This window comes from Hirundo rustica, chromosome 4, assembly GCF_015227805.2.
Source record: "Hirundo rustica isolate bHirRus1 chromosome 4, bHirRus1.pri.v3, whole genome shotgun sequence".
NCBI classification, from domain to species: domain Eukaryota; kingdom Metazoa; phylum Chordata; class Aves; order Passeriformes; family Hirundinidae; genus Hirundo; species Hirundo rustica.
This window is the reverse complement of record NC_053453.1, coordinates 63,297,303-63,316,241: the sequence shown is the minus strand read 5'-3', so window position 1 is coordinate 63,316,241 and position 18,939 is coordinate 63,297,303. Positions and strand designations below refer to the sequence as shown.

At 40.3% G+C, this 18,939-nt stretch overlaps 1 protein-coding gene across 1 annotated transcript in view; it reads right to left on the bottom strand.

The window, feature by feature from the left end:
- The window catches only part of LOC120752097 (potassium voltage-gated channel subfamily KQT member 1-like), a 411,281-nt gene that overhangs the window by 166,292 nt on the left and 226,050 nt on the right, over positions 1-18,939 (bottom strand). Inside the window, exons 15-17 of the mRNA XM_040062756.1 lie at positions 18,163-18,257; positions 17,134-17,174; positions 10,418-10,479 (exon numbers count right to left, since the gene is read on the bottom strand). Coding sequence (XP_039918690.1) covers positions 10,418-10,479; positions 17,134-17,174; positions 18,163-18,257 — 198 coding nt within the window. The remainder of the gene's footprint in view (positions 1-10,417; positions 10,480-17,133; positions 17,175-18,162; positions 18,258-18,939) is intronic.

Genomic DNA, 18,939 nt, shown 5'->3' with positions numbered 1-18,939 from the left:
TATGGTCAGTCCAATTAAAATGCCTTAAAAAGGCTAACATTTTAAATACACATTGCATTTCATGTTCATCCTCTTCCTTTTGGGAGTTTTGAGGCTTCAGTGTTTCTGTTTTTCATGGGTATCTCCAGAGCAAGGGCTATAACTCAGCAATTTTATTAAGAATTTAGGAATTCTCACTGTTGAGGAACGCATCTGGCACAGGTAGCTGGGCTCGCAAGCTGCAGATGGAAATGCAGGTTGAGATGCAGATTTAAATGCAGGTTGAAGTACAGGCTGAGCTCTGGGTGGACAAGAGGATGAACTGCCAACCTTTGGGATGACAAAGGGCACAAAGGCAGGTGACACCCAGCCAGGTGAATGGAACAGCAGCATCCAGGAATTGCTGACCTTTTGGACAACAAGGGAGATGAAAATGAGTGATGCCAGCGAGGTGGATGGACACGGAGACAGGGGCAGGAGCCAAAGGCTTGGGAGGAAGAGCGAGACTGGCCACGGGGAGATTGTGATGGGATAAAATCCCAGGGGTTCCTTTGCTGGGGCCCCTCCTTGGAGGCACCAGCTGGGGCTGTTTCAGTGTTACTGCCGCAGGAATAAATGGCTTTATGGGATGGGACAGCTGGGACTCTGCCACCTCTGCCTGGCAAAGCTGGTGTGATGCGAGCGGGGTGTGCGGGGAGCCAGACAGGGACCTGTCGGTCACTGGAGCCAAGGAAGGGTCTTCAGTCCCAGAAAGTCCCTGACCTTGGGAGAGCCACTGCCAGAGAGGCCCGGGAATGCTCTGACTGGGGAGTTTCCTCAACATCCCATTACTGCATGTCTCAAAATACGGAAGCCTTAAGAAACACGCAGGGTAGTAGGAGACTTGTGATAATGTTGCTGATAATCTCTGCAATCTCTGCTCCTGAAGAGGAAAGGCAGCTGTGTGAGCCAGATCCTGAATCCAGATGGGGATCTGGTCAGACACTTAACCTGACCTGGCAGCAGCAGCCTAGCCCTGTACTATCCCACATTTCACATTACACTGTTTTGGCTGTATTCCACACCTGTTAAAGTTGCTTTATATGCCTTGCTGTATTCTTCACCTCTTGAAAAACAGTCCTCTTTAAGTCAGCTATAGCCTCCTATTTTTGTCAGCATTTTTCAGAAGAGAAAATGTGACTGCATTTTCAGTACTTCCAGTTGCCAGGTTTTGAAAATACTAAGGCTCAAGACACTGCTATGTTCAACATATGACACTTAACCGTGGGCTGCAGGTCGCAGAAACAAATACAGACCTGCCAGTTTGGTCCTTGATGATAGCTCCCAAACCAGAGCAAGCAGGGGAGATCTTTATCTACAGCTACCTGACAGGAGGGTGCAGCTGGGGGGATCGAGCTTTGCTCCCAGGGAACAAGGGACAGGATGAGAGGAAATGGCTCAAGTGGTTCCAGGGGAGGTTCAGGCTGGACATCAGGGAGAATTTCTTCATGGAAAGGGTGGTCAAGCCTTGAAAGGGAGTGCCCAAGGAAGTGGTGGGGGCCCCATCCCTGGAGGTGTCCCAGAAGGCCTGGATAGGGCACTCAGTGCTCTGGGCTGGGTGGCACAGGTTGGACTTGACGATCCTGGAGGTTTTTTCCAAGCTAAATAACTCTGTAGTGTTTATTTGTCCATCTGCAGCTTGCCCAGCATTCCTGGAGCAGTGTGCCAGGCCCACAGCAGGGATGGAGATGCCGCAGTGACTACACCACCTCCTGAAATGCCCTGCAAGCTGAACTGCCCTGTGCTCCCAAGGCATTTTATCACAGCCATAGAATTCAGAATGCTGGCTCTGTCCTGATGTGACAGAGCACAGTTTAATTTACGGGCATTTTAGCCTGGGAAAAACACTTGCTCATAACAAAGAAAAGCACAGTTCTTTAAATACAATGTCTTGAACAATCCACCTGGGTAAAGTGCTCAGTGATTTAGCAATACTTAGTTGTATTCAGACACTACATAAAAATGCAAAACTTGAGGATGGAGCCTGTAATAAGCTAAGTGCTGTCCCCACATGATGAGAAGAGATCTGAAGTACTCTGCACCACCTCCCCTTCTCATGCTCAAACCCATTCCTGCTAGTCTCAAAGGACTGTAGTGTGCAACAGACACATTGCCTAACATGTGCTTTATTCAAACACCCCAGGACACCCAAATTTCTCAACCGGAAAAATATGATTTTAATTTATCTACACTATTTATTAGTAGGAAAAGTAATTATGTTGTAGAAGTATGTACTATTGATCTGTTTGCTTTTTTCCTGCTCCATAAAATTCAAAGTATTCATTGAAAAGAACAAGCTGCTGGTAAATACAGGGGAAAAAACGTTTTTCAATTTTTCTCTCCCTCACCTCATAAGCCTTTATATGAAATCCTTTATATAATTTTTCTGTTGAGTGAAAGTTCTCTTCCCTAGATGCAGTCAACACATCCGGGAATGTCATATTACTTCAGTGTCTTGGTGAGTTTTTTTCTGGTTTTTATTTTTCTTTTCTTTTAAAGAGTGCTGTCGTCCTGTAACTTGCCTTGTACAGCACTGTTCTTCATGCTGCTTCTAACATGTAATCCATTGCAAACACCCAGAGACCAGTTAGAGCAAATTAGCCTTGAATTAGTCCATCCCTCAGCTGCCATGAGTGGATGAATAGCTTCAGGATTAAACAGATGCTTGCTCTGACTCAGCACCACGGTTCTTGCATGAAACAGAAATCCAACTGTTAGTCTGGGAACTATTTGAATAACACAAATCTGTTTTTTGGGGGTTTTTTTCAGTGTGCTTTCCCTGATCAAGAGGAATGAGAGGTCAAAATTACATGGCATTCAAATAGCATTAAAATTGCCCTATAAATTACTGATCTGAAAAATGTGGTGGGTGAAATAGCTACAGTAATTCTGAGGTAAAGAATACTAGAGGAAAAGCAATGTTTTTCCTATAGGAAAATTTATCTTTGTTCTCTGTGAATTCTTCATGATGCTGGAACACCTTTAATTCAACCATACAAAAGAAGTAGAAATAAACTTGTTCAGCTGAAATGCTCAGAAAATCAAGAGTGTTTCACCCCAATTTTCATTTTCAGAAAGCTATTCTGAAGTGGAAAACTGGAAACACTTTCCTTCAGCGCATGATTTAAAACACATGAATGTGACACTTTCTCAAAAAAAATGTTCCATTGGAAAAAATTGTCATTTTCAGATCGAGAAACATTCCAAAGAAATATTCTCAACCTGTCTGTAGGAAGGGCAGCACTTGTAGTGCACAGGCATAACTAACAAAGAACATCTACAAAATATATGTTTGAACAAAGCTTTTTAAATTAAATTGTTTAATATCTGCAACAGCTGGGGGGTTGCAGAAAGTGCTCAAATGACTTATTTTTCCATCAGAAAATAACAATTTTTAAAACATTGCTCATAAGAAAAAGCAGGCCTAATGAATTTACACTTTTTTATTTTTAAAAGATTGTTAAAATACTCCATTTTCACACTGCTAATTAAAGGCATTTTGATTTGTGGCCTAGGATCACGTAGAACATTACGTTTATTTAGAATAACCTATTAAAAATTACAAAAAGCAGAAGCAAAATATTTAGAGGTGATCTCATTTCTGTAATTCTTTGGACATTCAGGTCAAAGCTCTTAATGGGAGGATTTGACTTTTTATTAAAAAAAAAAAAGGTCAAAATCTTGAAAATACTGTAAATTTTTTTTTCACCCAATGAAAGTAAATAAATTACTTTATTGCATCATAAGCAACAGAACCAGCAGAGCTGTGACTCTTCTCCATCTGTGGCTGGTCTTTCTGGCACCTGAGAAGAGCCACACTCACACTGCAGTCTGTTCTGGGAGCAGAGGGATTTCCAGAGTGCCTGTCCTCTACCCAGGCACTGATTTTCTCTAAAACTTACAGGAAATCACCATTTCCAAGCTCAGGACCCTTTACTCTGTGCAGGTTAAAGGCAGTTGTGATGCTGGGAAGGTTTTGGCGGAGAACAGGAAGCCATGGACAAGGCCCCTCATCCACAGCCTTTTCCAGCAGCACTGCGATTTCCAGGACCTTTTCCCTTCAGGTGAAACAGCTGGGTGCATCCATGTGGATTAGATTCCCAATGTTCTAACAGTTCCCTTCCAAAGGCTGTCATATTTCCCAGCAGCCTTAAGTCACTCTGGTGTTTCTCTCTCCCTCCATGCTCACAGTCCATGTGCTCTTCTCCAGGAGCACTTGTACTTCTGCAAGTGACTCCGTTTTCCTTACTACAGGGAAGCTTTGAACCCAGCTGATTCCAGCTGCTCTGCCACATCTGGCTGTGAACCCCCTGCCCTGCACGTTCCAAGGTGTCCTGGGCAGCACTGGATGGGGGGTTTGCTCCTCCCACCAGTGAAGTTTCAGCCAAGAGAGCAGAGAAGCAACAAGACCTCAGTGAGTGCCTGATCAGAGCAATCCTTGAGACTGCTCTAAATGAGATCAAACTGTTGGGGCTGGATCCCAGTCAGTGCAATCCCTGGGGAGCAGACACTGCCATCTGCACAATCATTTATTGGGTTTTGGAATTATTTAGCGTTTGATTTACGGTGGTGAATTGCGTCCTGGCAAACGTTCCCTGCGCGAAATTCTCTGTTCCCTCACCCATTAAAAATCAGGGCCTGATCCATGTGAAAGCTTCCTGATGAGTTTGCTACGTTTTGGATCAGGCCTCTGGGACCCAAGACTGGCAGATAATATTCCATTTCTGTCCAATTTTCTTGCTCAAATTTAGAAGAAGCTCAAGTGTTTTCCATCAATGTTTTTATGTTTACTTTTGGGAGAATCCTCACAGTGGGTCAGGTTACTGTGATATAGAAGGGATGACCCACTCTGACATATAAATTTTCCAAAGGATCTCAGCCCGAGGCAGACATCTGCCTGCGAGAATTTCAGCCCAGATGGCTGGAGTTTGGCTAGGATGGAAGGAACTGAAAATAGAGCTCTGTAATGGAAAGTGGTGTAGTACCTAAATAATAGGAGGGTGCTACCAAGTACCACATATGAAAAAACTCCACAACAAAAAACATAAGGGAAGCATTGAGGGAGGATTCTTTCCATTATGCCTCAGAATATATGATCTGTCTCTTCTCTTACTTGAAAGGATATCAGAGTTAGCTCTTATTTTCGCCTGATCCTCCAGAAATTATCATCAAAACCAGGCAGCTCAAACCCAGCCTTTCCCTCTCAACTGTACTAAACAAGGTTTATCTGAGAAGCATAAACCCATCCCAGACAGGCAGAAGAAGTCAGGACTACAATCGTTCCTCTCTGCACTGAGGAGTCAGTAGCAGACTTGAAAAGTTGTGTGGCTGAGATCTAAGCAGTTACCTTTTCATTACTTGCTTTGCGGATTAAAAGCCCATCTTGATGTTTCAGTATATGAACACAATTTCAGTTCTACAATACCCAGCATATCACAAAGATTCTCTTAGTCATAATAGGTGAAATGCACGATTTCACTCAGATTCATTCTGAAATGTTTGAGTCCCTATTTCTGCTTTCACCTCATCTCTCAATTCTTTCTTGACGAGCTGGATGGGAGCACAGGAGCTGGAATCTTGTTAAAGCCATTTGAGAAATTTGCTGTCATTTATACCTGCGCAAATCCTGAGTAACCTCACTGGCATAAATGGAAGCACAATTTAGCTTGAGGCATCACGGCTTTTGGTTTTTGTTAGTTTTGTTTTGTTTTAATTCAGCGACAGATTAAAAATAAAACTCTAATGACATCATGCTTATGGCACAGAGTCAATGGATTTATGCTGGACTGCTCCAGAGTAAATGAGATAAGGCTTTGACCTAAGAAAATCCACACAACACCCATTTGCAAGCAGCCTGCTGAAAAGCTTTCTGTTATGGAATGACTCCATCTTTAAGGAACAACAGGGGGCAAACAACCCACAAACACCTTGGTGCCAAAACATGATTTTGTTAACAAAGGGGTTTATTTCAGACATATTCTTGAAACCTCAAAAGTGTAGCATGCTCATATTGCAATTGACTCATCGTGCACCAATTTTCAACTTTTGTTTTTCCTTTTTGTTCCTTTCTTTCTTTCTTTTTTTTTTTTTTTTTAATGCACTTCAATTATGCCCATCACCCCACTCACAAATTAGGGATTTAGAATGGAAATTCTTACCAGCCCTTCATGCTAGTGGTGCTTGCAGGCACTGCCATGATAAATAATTTACTATTTAATGACTCCTGATGTAATCACAGCAGGAATCAGATTCACCAACATCCATCTCTCTGTTGTTACCACTCTTCTCTAAGCCCATCTTTTTAGCTCCCAACTCAAAAACGAGTGTTTAAATTGGTAAAGAGAGAGTTTACCACCACAATCCAACCTCTACATTTGTTTATGTTGGATGACATTTTTGTTCTGGCTCGCATTACTCTGATGGATAAAACTCAGAAGGGTTCTGCTTTACTGCCCTGTTTTCTCTTAGTGTTCCTGCATTTTTTAAATGCTACCAAATGGTTGCTTTTGGCTCTCAGCATTATCACATGTTGTCTATAAGTATGGAAATAGTTATGGTAATATGGACGTAAATCATAACTGTAAATACCACATAAAAAAGACTGCCATATAATTATAAAAATACCTAATAGATTTCTTTTTCAAAGACAACACAGCTGTCCTTTCTAACCTTTCATTTGCAGATTCTTTTCTCTCCTGTTTTTATTTATAGGTTGCCGTGCAGTTTGACATAGCACACCATGATTTTTGTTTCTAATTTTGAAAAGAAAAGGAAAAGAAAGAATACTCATTTCATCATAAAGAAGCATTAGTTTACAATTTAGAAAAGAAACTAACGCCAGCTCTAGAACATCATCTTGGAACCAATCTTCCTCTTAATACATTTCAAAAAGATCTGTCAATGGCTACACACCACAATATAAAATTAAACCCTGCCATGGAACTGAAGGAGGGGTCGGCCAAATGGCACACATCACGTGCTGGGAAGGAAGCCCCATTCTTTCTCCAAACATCTCAGTGGGTTTTTTTGTGAAAAGAACCACACTACGTTATTACATTGGCCACAACAAAATAAGAATTTTATGCCCTACTCAAGGAAAAACAGGTTGAAAAGTGTTCCAGGCAAACTCACACTATGCAACGTGCCATGTCAGTGGGGGGAGCGCAGCCTTGCACAGCGTTGATGCTGCCAAAAGGGGGTTTGGATTTTTTTTTTTTTTTTTGCCTGAGAGCTGCCACCATGTATTTTGCCTCTTTCTAGTCAGCTTTTCAATGCCTAAAGGCAAAAAGGGGTAGATTTTTTTTTTCCCCCTGTTTTCTGCTGGAGTTGCATGGTGCTTCATCCTCCACAAACTGGTTCTTGCCTCTTCCCTGAAGGAGCCTGTTTGTTCACAAAAGAGAGGCTGCAGGTAGTGCCCTCATGCCACATGAATGGAAGGCTGGGATCTTTGCGTCTTTGAAACATTTTTTTGCCTCAAAGTTCCTTCCTATCACCAAGCAATCCCTTCAGAGACCCGTGCCTCTGCCTTTCTGTACTGCAAATGCCATGTTTTAACTGAAATAATAGCAAACTTATCCAGGGAATGGAGTTCATCCTCACCATCAGAAATCTGTATTTCTCTCTCCCTCACTTTGCAAAAAAGAATAATTATGGCTTTATGTAGAACAACACACAGCTCTCAATGGGCTTGTTACACTCTGATTCCCTTCTGGAGAGACAGCTAAAACAAATGGTCTGCAAAATGCTGGCAGGAAAAGTCATCTGGACCAGAGGTGTGCTCATTGCTTATTGATACAGCTCATTTAGGCAGATAAAATTCTCAAATCCACACTGCATTTTTATCAGTCTGCACCAACTGGCCTTTGTCCAAAAATGTGTCCTTTTATCAGATGTGTCACTCTTTTGGGAGGCTGCCATCACTAGACTGGGTGACTGAATGTTAAAATAATTTCTCCAGGGGGAAAAGGTTGATCCCAAAGGTTTTCTAGTTCCAAGGAGGAGACTGTTTTTCATCACCAGCTGGAGCCTCATGTCAGACATGTCCTTGCTTCAATTTATTCTCCTCAGAGGTTGAAACTCAGCTTACCCTTCCTGATTCCAATATTGTTTCACATTTGGGCACAAAGCAGCTACTACCCAGTGAACTGTTAGAGCAGGAGAGCCCATGAGACGTGGGAAAATAATTTAGGGGAAGCAGTTTGACAGCAGGATGCAGTAGCTTCTATTGTCCCATTAAAACAGATATAGCTGGGAAGCTTAACTTTGTATTCATTATGTAAACATATGTATTTTAGCCTGATGCACCAAAAAGATGCAAATACAAAAAAGAACCCCAAACAAACCGAAACCCCCAGACTTATGCCAACAAAACCTCAAGCAAACCAACACAAGAAATATTTGCCCTTTTTCTGAATGACATCTACTTTCTTAGCAGGGATATGAGACTTGGGCCTTGCATACCTAGAAGAATGATAATTTGTACTAAAAGACCAAGTGCCCTGGGCTCCCTCTGAGTCTGGCATTTATTTTACATTTGCAGTTTGGTCTGAGAACAAAAAGGAACCTGCAATGATTGATTCATCTTATGGAAACATCTTGACACGTTTTTACTCTTTTCTATGTGTTTTATCCACAACAGTAAATAGACAGTGAGGAAAGTCACCAGTTCCCATGCAGAATTTAAAGTTTAATTCTTCAAACAAAAGAGCAGCTTGGTCTTGTCCACAAATGGCATGAGCTTGCACTGACTTTATTTAGATCACGCCTAAATTACAGGCAGAACACAAGCAGGTATCTGCAACAGGAATCAGTCACTGCAGCATTTCCTGCATCTCCTGTAACATTCCTCTCCTTATACCAAGATGCCTCTGTAGTCCTCTAAGTCAGGCTTTGAAATAAAATTGATCAAATCCACAGCGCATTGTGCTAAATCTGGACCAAGGCCAGACACATTAAAAACTTTCTCACCTCTCTTCTTCATAAATACAGAGCAGTCAGGAGACCATGAACTGCTGCTTCCAGAGGTATTTACAGTATCGGCAGTATTTCTCACTCAAAGCACTCCAAATATTATCACAGATACTTTTATTGCTAAATTTTCAATCTGCATTGGGGGTTTCTCTTTATATGCACATTCAAGAAATCTGAATGCAGCTGTGGCATGAATTTACTGCAGAGGCCAGAGAGTGATTTATCTCTTTAAGAGTGAGTAAGGCAGTCAGAATAAAAGCCATTTTCACTTTGAACAGCTGTGGCTGCACAAGGGACCAATCCACTTTAAAAGTTAGCTCAGACAATGTCTTTATCTGTGAGGCTGATTCTCTGACATTGTGCAAGAAAGCTAAAAATCAAAGAAAGTCTGTCCTTTGACAGTGCTATGTCACATATTTCCAATGTTGTCCTAGCAATGATCATTAAAATTTAGGCGAGAGATTGTATTAGTTTAATTTCAATTTCTGCTTTCTGGCAAGATGCACAGTTCTTAAGAATGATGAGAAGTTTCCTTCCTCTTTCCTTCTTGCCTCACTTCCCCAGAAAAAAAGCGAAAAGAGAATTTGCATGACAAATTTGAGTGAGACAAGGATACAAATAGGCAGTGGATATGCCAAATTCAAATGGACTTTTGTCTCTGCAACATCACACATCCCCCAGTAAAGCCACTGTGCTGCTCCTGCCCACTCCAAGTACCCTGCTGGAGGTAGATAAGGGAGTACCCAACTTTTAGAGGTAGATAAGGGAGTTGAATAAAACACTGTTAGAGGAATAGAGTTCGAGTTGTGAGCAAACCTGTATTTTTGTTATCACTTGAGTGGAAAAAAGCTCTGGAGGATGTTTGGAAGAGGTCTAAGACAATAGAGCCTCATTGAACTTTGACCTTCGGGCACACTGCTAAGTAACTCTAATTAATAACAAAGATGAACATATTCTTGGAGAGAAGACAGTGAGGGAGGAGCAGAAAATGTGCAAAGGTGACTGCACAGGGGGAAAAAAATGCAGTAAACATTAACGAATCTCAGGATTTGTAACTGAGATGTCAACTGTTGCTATTCACAAAGATTCCTAACACTAACATTTCTGTTTAATTCACCAATTCTTGTGTGGCAAACAGCAGCCAGTTCACAGCAACTTGTAAACAAGGTGTGTGGCTTGACTTCAACATAAAAGCAACTCCTTTTACAATTAAGAACCAAGACTGCATAGCAGGTAAATGGTTAATACTGAACAACAGGCACACGATACTTCATCAACTTCCTCACAAAAATTAGGATATTATTCATTATTATGGAGCCCTGTAATTCTAAAGTAAATCATGCCAAGATACTATCTTGCAGGTCTCTAGATCAGATATCATTGCTCAGGGAAAAAAAAAAAAAAAAAAAGCAAGCTTTCAGGCACTTACCTTATCCTCCAGCCGGATCAGTCTGGCTCCTATACTGTAGTATCCTTTGTCTACCCCTTTTTCTAAAGAAAGGAGAATAAAAATGGAACATTCATCAGGTGGAAAATAAATTCAAACTATGAATTCTATCTGTGGTATTTAAAGAAAAAAAAAAAGGAAAAAAAAAGCTGGTAATAGTGGGGTGGCATAAAATACATGAATATAACAAGAAAGAATGAAACAGAAATGAAAGAGAGTGGATGGAGAGAAGGGAATTAGTTTGTCAGACTGAAAAAATTAAGTTAGCCTAAAGGGCAACTTGGACCTTGGTAGAGATAGTCTGTGGACATGAAGGGCTATAGATGGAGTCTGGAGTAACACTGTTTTGTTGTTTAATTATCTCAGTGAAACGGCATGTGGTTAGATGGAATGGGCAGAGTACCTGGGCACACCTCCAGTCTGGAATATCACTGGCCTGAGCAAGGTAAACTTGCTATACATAAAGAAATCAGAAGAGTTTCCAGTTGAGGTTGCAGGCCTCGGAGGCAGCACTATCCAGGGGTTCAAGGGCTGCAGTGGCAGAGATTGATCCATCTGTCTATAAATCCATCCATCCATCCATCCATCCATCCATCCATCCATCCATCCATCCATCCATCCATCCATCTCCTCTCTGCAAAGGAGTGACACTGGCTCTTGCATCCTCATTTTCCCTCCTACTCTTTGTGAGGCCTTGTTAGTAAAGCCCAGTCGCACATTCCACTGCCAGTGGTGGGGTTGGGAGCCAAGAGTGAAAACTGTGGAAAATGGGCTCTATCCTTTCTGTTCACAGGATCTATTGCTAAGGAGTGTTTGAGGGTGTTATTGCACTGGGAATGAAGCACAAGTCCACACATATTCTAAGATGGGAGACAACATTCACAAGTTAAAAACAACAGCCCAATAGTGAAATAACTTACAAGCGGATGCCAATGGAATTTGGATGGTTTTCTCTACTAAAGTGTATTTCCAATACCTGGATAAATTACTCCTGGATTTTTTCATGCATTGCTCCATTTTCATGAGTGATTAAGGTCTGGTTTTTAAAGCTCTCTACGTCAATTTTGCTTAGGGGGTGAGCAAGGCTGAGATATGAAAGAAGATAGGCTGAGATATGAATTCACACTGCGTCAGAGTTCACGGCGAGTGCCTCTGGAGGCTCATCACGTTCCTGGATTTCTCAGGGAGTCAAGCTGATTTACCATTTATATTTGCTAATGGAATATGTTTAGTGATCTCTTTGCAGCAAAGTTCACCTCTAGGTAACTTGTGCTGTGTGCACCACAACCTCAGAGGAAAACTAGCAAAAGCAATGCTGGCAAGAGTACTTAGTGCTTTCCTTCTCCTCCATACACCACCCAGAACCTTTAAAAGGTCCTGCACACTTGGCAGCTCTTTGAAGGCATAGAAAAGAGAAATGTTTCCCCAGAGAACCTGCAGGAGCAAATAAAGTCAGGAGAGAAAATGTGGGACAGGCAATAAATGACACAGCTTGGCTCATACATGTGTACTACTCATCGTTTACAATCTCAGAAATTTCTTAAAATGTAAGTGGTTGAGGCTCAAGTTTATCACTCTGTTCATCTCTGCCTAAAATGAAATAATTGCCTCTGCTGTCTATTTTCTAGTTAGTAAACCTGTAGACACATCTTTCAAAGTATATATCAGAAAAAAAAAAAAGCATGACTTTAAGGATTTCTAAGTTGGGATGTGGTTTGAACTGCACTGAGCAGGTAGTAGGGTTTTTTAGGTCCAAACCCAAAAAGTCCCCTAAACCTGAAGAAATGGCTTCAAAAAGCTTTTTTATTTTTTTTTATTTCATTTTTAATAATAAAATAATAATTTCTTCATCAGGTCTAATTCCATCCTTTAGATAATCTCCAAAACATTCTAAACCAAGTTAATCGTGCTCCTGAAAGCTGTGTGGGACAGAAAACAGGGAGAGATAAGCCACACAAAGCTGTACTGTGGCAAATGGCACTGATGTACAATGTGGAAAATCAGAAGTGGAAGGAAGGATGCACAGGGAGGGAGCTGTGCCCCATGCACCCCTTTGCTGGCATGCAGGCCGTGTAAGTCACAAAACACTGTACTCTTCCCCAGTTTCATATCAGCCTCCATGGGGAACAGCATCCAGCTCTAATTTACAAGCAATTCCTTCTAATAGAGACCATCTTTAAAAGCAACTGTGGTGTGTGCACAATTCACCAGACTCTGGGGTAAGGAGAGGGAGCACAAGTTCAGATAAAGTCACTAGCCTACACGTGATATCTGTCTTATGTGTATGTTTCTCTCTCAAGCCTTTTCTAGATAGGTGATTTTAGACTTTCTACATCATTAGATTGTTTTTACAAAGTTGAAAAGATTTCATGGCCAACTATAAAGCTGAAATGTCTACATTTCTCCAGTCTTCGCTCTGTAATCCAAAGTAACTTTCTTTTAGTATTGAGTTTTTACTCTCTGTGTTGTGCTGCACCAAAACTGAGCTCAGCTAAGCAATCCTGTAGCACTTATGGGATAGCCACAGAGACAAAGGATACATAGCATGGTCATGATGAAAGGAAGCACAGTTACTTATAACTGGATGAAAATACATATGGGAAAATTTTAACTCAGAAATAAAAAAAAAAAATGAAAAACATCTTGTATCACATGGTTGGTATGACACAAACCCATTATTTTATATGCTTAGATTTGAATCAGAGAAAACACTAGTGAATAAGCAATAAGCATTTTAATTCAGAAGACTGAATAGTTGTTAATATAGATTAATAACATAATACATATTTATTAATATGGACTTCTCTTCCCTGGAAGTCTTTGCCTTCCTGAGTATACATACTAATCTGCTTTCAAAAAACCACAATCCTCTATTCATTTCCTAATATTTTCACAAAGCTGGCCCATCTATTTTCCTAGTGAAGAAGAAAATATGCCTCTTGGACAAAAACCCAAAAAACCCAACAAAAATACCCAAACACTTTTAGGTTTACTTCATACCAGTTAAGAGATGATAACTCTTTCTCCAGATGGAAGTGCATAATATAAATAACATATACTAATATGAGCAGGAGGAAGAAAACAAATAAAACCACCATAAATCTTATTCTTTCACAGTTAGCGCACTCCATCTCATCAGAATATACCAAACTTTAAAGAAAAGCAATTTTTTTCCTTTGGTTAGGAGAAAGTTTTTAAGAAGACCTTTAGGACAGTGAATGAACTGCAGAGAGATGGTCTGAAAATGGTAAAAGCTGGAAACAACTCTGCTTTATAGAGCAAGAGTCCTTCCTTGATTTTTACGCAGCTAGAGGGGAGCTAATTCAAAATTATTCAAATTTATCTGAAAGCCATCAGTTTCTTTGAAGGACAAAAAGATGAATTTGACCGGATATTCCAGATTGCTGAGGACATCTCAAAACCTTTGTAAATGGTATCTCAGAAAGCAGAACAGCTGAGGAGACACCACTGCCTTCTTTTGGCTAACTCGGTGCAAATGCAGCCTTCTGGACCTGTGTTTGCTTCAGTTCTGCCAAAACTCCATGTAGGGACAATTGTGATGAGCTTATGGCAAAATCTGGATTCTTGGGTTTGTAAACTGTGTGTGCTGATGAAAAAGAAGGTCAGGACTGCCCCTTTACACCCATAAAATGCCAAATAACAAAGTTGCCTCAGTCATGGCGAGTTTTAGTTAAGAGTCTCTTTTCTTGTCAGTCAGAGCATTTTACAGCTGATTGGCAGAAGAAACTATAAAAAGGTATGGCATAGTCCAGGATCAGGCACCTGTGATTTCCTCTGGACAGCCTAAAAAGTAAACTACAAAAATATTTCCATCTCTAGCAGAGGTGGGATGAATCAGTTCCTGCAGAAATATAGGTATCTCTCATTTGAAATATTAATTTACTTTAAAAATATAAATATTAAGCTGAGCATATTTATTACACTTTTAAAGACACAATGACCTAATTTCTTCTTAACAGATGGGAAGGAAAAAGTATCAGAGAGCTTAGGTGGCACTTAATGGGAAAAAAAAGCAAACAATGGAACTGTCAAAATTTTGCAAGAAAGCCCTTTTCTTCGGACATTCCCACCCATGTCATGCAGAACCAAGAGGTTCAGATAAACTGCAGATAAACATCAGCTTTTTGTGTACTTTCCTGAACCCAAAGACTGGATCTTTTTTGTTTTACCTTGGCATTATTCTTCACCTTTGCCCCTGAAAAGCTGTAGTAAGTCTCAAAAAATTGCATTCAAAAGCAATGTGTGTAGTGAAGGTCAAGTAGGCCATTCTTTATTTGTATAATTGAATGTGTCTACTTTGTTGACTCCATAAATTCAAATAATATGCTCTTTGCCTCTACATCAACACTTCCCATTATTAAGGCATATGTTTGTTATGACAGGAATCTGTTTCATCTGGCAAAATTGTGTCCCCTGGAACACTGGGACAGGCTTCCAACAAAACTTAGACAGAGTCTGAATATGCCCATAAAAATAGGGTTCAGGTCCTTGGGAATTAGATTCATTATCTTTGTGTTTTTAAATCCACTCCTGCTTATAGGAGTTTCAAAGAAAGGGAGGAGATGCCAAGACCAAAACAAGCAAAAAGGGAGAATTCTTCACAATATGCACATGTGAAGGTGGAATTATGAGAAATCTTTGTACAAAATATGGCAGATGTTATAAGTTTAAAGGGATTATTAGGCAAGTTCTTTGAGGACAAACCATTCTGGACACTAAATACGCTGCAGCCTTGTCAGGAAGCCTCAGATGTGCAGTGGGCTGAAAGTTTACAGGAAGGTTGGAGGCTTTTTTCACACATTTCCCAAAGTACCTTGCTCTTGGCTCTGTCGGAGTCAGGGCTGCTCTGACCCAGCTTGGCTTTTATTCTCTTCTCGTATCCTTATCTTGTTTTAACACAGCTTTTAGCGTTTTTTTTTTTTTTTTAAATCTTGGAGAAACTAACTTGAAAAATAACAATAATTTCTTCCAGTGAATTCAGATTCTGGATAATTTGTGACATCATTCACTTTTGAAAGGTAATAGTACTATAGACAGGCTGCAATTACTTTTATATAATAATATCAAAGTCCACAGGGTTTCAATAAAAAAAATGATCCAAACCCCACTGAGGTCACTGGAAAGATTCCCGCTCATTTCAACAGGCTTGGAATCAGACCTTAATATTCTTTGAATGGGAGAATAATAAAACAGGAAAAAAAATAAAACTAGCTGGAAAGGGAAATTCTTTTCATGTTTTTCTCCTTGGCAGTTTAATTTTCTTTGCATTGTCATTTCTTTTTTGCTTGTCATCAGTACAAAAATAACAATCTGGGGGAAACACCCATATTGTTAAAAATGAGGATTTTAGCAACACCTGGAAAAGTATTATATCGAAAATGCATGTTCAATGTAGAATAAGCCATGCATTCTGAGGGAAACTCAGGGATAACCCTTTTTCTAGAGAAGGTCAGTACAAAAGTCTATTTTCATCCCAAACAGACAAATACTGCACCCACTCTTCACTGTTCACCACTTGGAAAATCCTGAGAGTAAAGGCGGGTTGGATAACACCAGGAGTAATTGCAAACTAACTCTAGGTTTAGTTCTGCAGACCATTTCTCTGGAACCACTTATCTTATTTTTGGATTTGTGGAGGGTTTAGATAAAATAACTACTAGATCACATAACTTCTGGTTTTGGTCTTGCAACTCCCTAACTGAGCTCACCAGCCTCTGCATCCCTAACCACCATTCTGCCTTTTCCAGTCAGTTCCTTGGTACTTTATATTCTTTCCAGCACTTGTTCAAAGCCATAGGTCCACCTAAGACCCTCCCAGTGGTTTCTATGTCCCTTTTGACTCAAGATTTGGTGAGACCAAACTTCCTGAACATCTTCAGGTTCTTGAACCTCTCAGAACCTTATTTCACAACCAGCTTCCAATTATTCACCTCCTCTGAAACCAGAAATTGCTTAATAAAAAGTGCTTCTAACAAACACCGGTCTTTTCAAGCACGAATAGCAGTTCCAGTTTGGTAATACGCTATACTTGAAATAAAATAATACATTCTTGGAGGTAAGGGACATTTTTTCCACAAATTTAGCTTACACATTGTGGAATGAATTCCCATGCATAAATATTTATAGAAATATTCAAGCTGACAGATCCTTTTCCTGTGATCCAAAACCAGCTACAGGGAAAAAAGGATTGTACTGCTGAGCCTTTTGCAGAAATTAGTTGTTGAAAATGTGTTTTGAATGATATTCCTTGTTCTGATAATATGACATGCCATTTTTTAGAGGCTCTGAAATTACTTTGCCACCCTCAGTTTTGCTCCAAGTCACTTGGGGATATGGCACACGAGTTCAGGAAAGAAGAAACCTTTTTAAGTGGTATCAACATATATTGTAATCCCAGACCAAAAGATTTAGAAAGACTCTTTTTGTAGAAGAATTTCCCTCAGGATATTTCCAGCACATCATCTTCCAATACACATTTTACCATTTAGTCTTAATTTCCATTTACTCTACTACCACCTGAATGAAATGTATTTATCTTTACACAGGCATTCCAGGGCTTATTAACAGAATTATGTTCAGGTATAATTGGCTGGATTATAAATCCACATTACTCTAGCCAAGGGTATTTTCCCAAAGTTATGAAGACAATAATTTTGCATAAAATGCAGTCACCATACCTGGGAGGAAAAGACCTGGCTTTCCCAAGGATTGGTCCAACCTGAGAAGCAAACAGAAAATTACCAGCAGAGCAATTACCAAGCAACTTAAACTCTGTTGCTAAGCACGGGAGCATAATTTACATGAGAATTTACGGTAGCTCTAAGCCCAGACCAAAACAAGCAAAAACATGAAACTAGCATGACTTTCTGTGCACACAGTCAGCAGTTCAGCTCTTTAATAGTTTTTCCTCCAAAATCAAACCATATTATTATTGTTGTTTTCGTGAGTACTAATATTTCTCAGACTTTCAAGTTGTAACTAAAACATAGTCCTCCTGTGTCCTATGTAATCTAATAACAAAGACTGTACAAACAGAATAACTTCTTAATAATATTTGCAACTATTCCTAGAGCCTCATGCAGGCGGATTTAATATCTATATATGTTGACACAGTAGATTCCATTCAAAGGATTTTTTTTTTTTTTTTTCCATTTCATTTAACGGCCGGGGAGTTCATTCTGGTGTCCCAGTCCACAGCATTAATTTGTAAAGAGAAAAGCACTTTGTGCTGAAACAGAAGAGAATAGTTTTGTGGCAAACTATTTCAGCTGCAAACCCCAAACTTGGAGAAAGCATGTGCATAGAGGAATGTGGGCAGGGAAAAGTTCCAGATAGTGCAGCACAAGCGAAACAGATTTCTCTCAGTCGGGAAGAACCACAGAGTGGGAACAGAAAGGTAAATCATTATTTGAAAAGTTTTCCTTTCCTAAGAAGAGGACAGAAAAGCTTGGATCACTCTATAAACTTCACAGCATGCACCTTCATTTCTTTTAATTCCACTTGGAGAAAAAGGAGAGGCGAATAAAGGGTAATTGTAAACTTGGTCATAAAAAGGGTTAAAAATGGCTCCAAGTTAAATCCTCCAGATATTGTGCTCCCTGTTGTGCTTGCAATTTTGGACAATTACTGTTCATTAAGTACACATCTCTCCTAAAGCCAGCTGGCACTAGAGAAATCAGATATTTCATGAGGTAGACAGGGCCCACCTTCTTTGAAGTTCTTTTATGCGAACCATCATGTTGAGGTGTCCTTGGGAGTACTGCTCAATCACGTCACGGACGTCGTACGGCTTCCGAGCTTGCTGGGAAAGGAGACAGGCAGCACGTTGAAAGGTGAGCATTGGCCAAACAGGATTTCTATCTCAGAAAGACCTTCATTCTATTTTTTCATCTGCTTATTTGCCTGCCACTTTGCAACAGTTGTTGTAATGAATTAAAAAAAAAAAAAATGCAGCCACTGTGGGAGTGAATATTTGTTGTGGAGATGGAGCCAAATGATTCCCATTACTGTCAGTTAGAGTCGTGTCTTCATGTTACTCCATACTGAGCAAAATATTAGCCCTTCACAGCATATTTGGGAAACACGAACCCAAGATGGGTAATTTATCTGGGCCTCCCATGTGCGGTATCTCCTGGCTCATTCCAAAGCCATGTGTTAATCATAATCTCAGGGGACTTAACCCCAGGGATTGGCCCAACTCAGAACACTTGGACCCAGAATCAAATGTCTCTGAAGACCAAAGATGTCTGGTGGCAGAAATATTGCTTCTTGAGGAACAGAGAGGACAGATGCTCTGCATGAGTCAGGAGACTGCCGCATGTGGGGGTTTTTTGTACTCCTTTGTCTTTTGTGATACCTTTGAGATCATCAAAAAAGGTGTAATTCGAATTAAAACGGACTGATAAAAAAATGCAGGAGAGTGAAAAAACTGCCACCTGCCCAGCTATATTCCCATCCTAATGAGAATCCAGATGCTTCTGCCA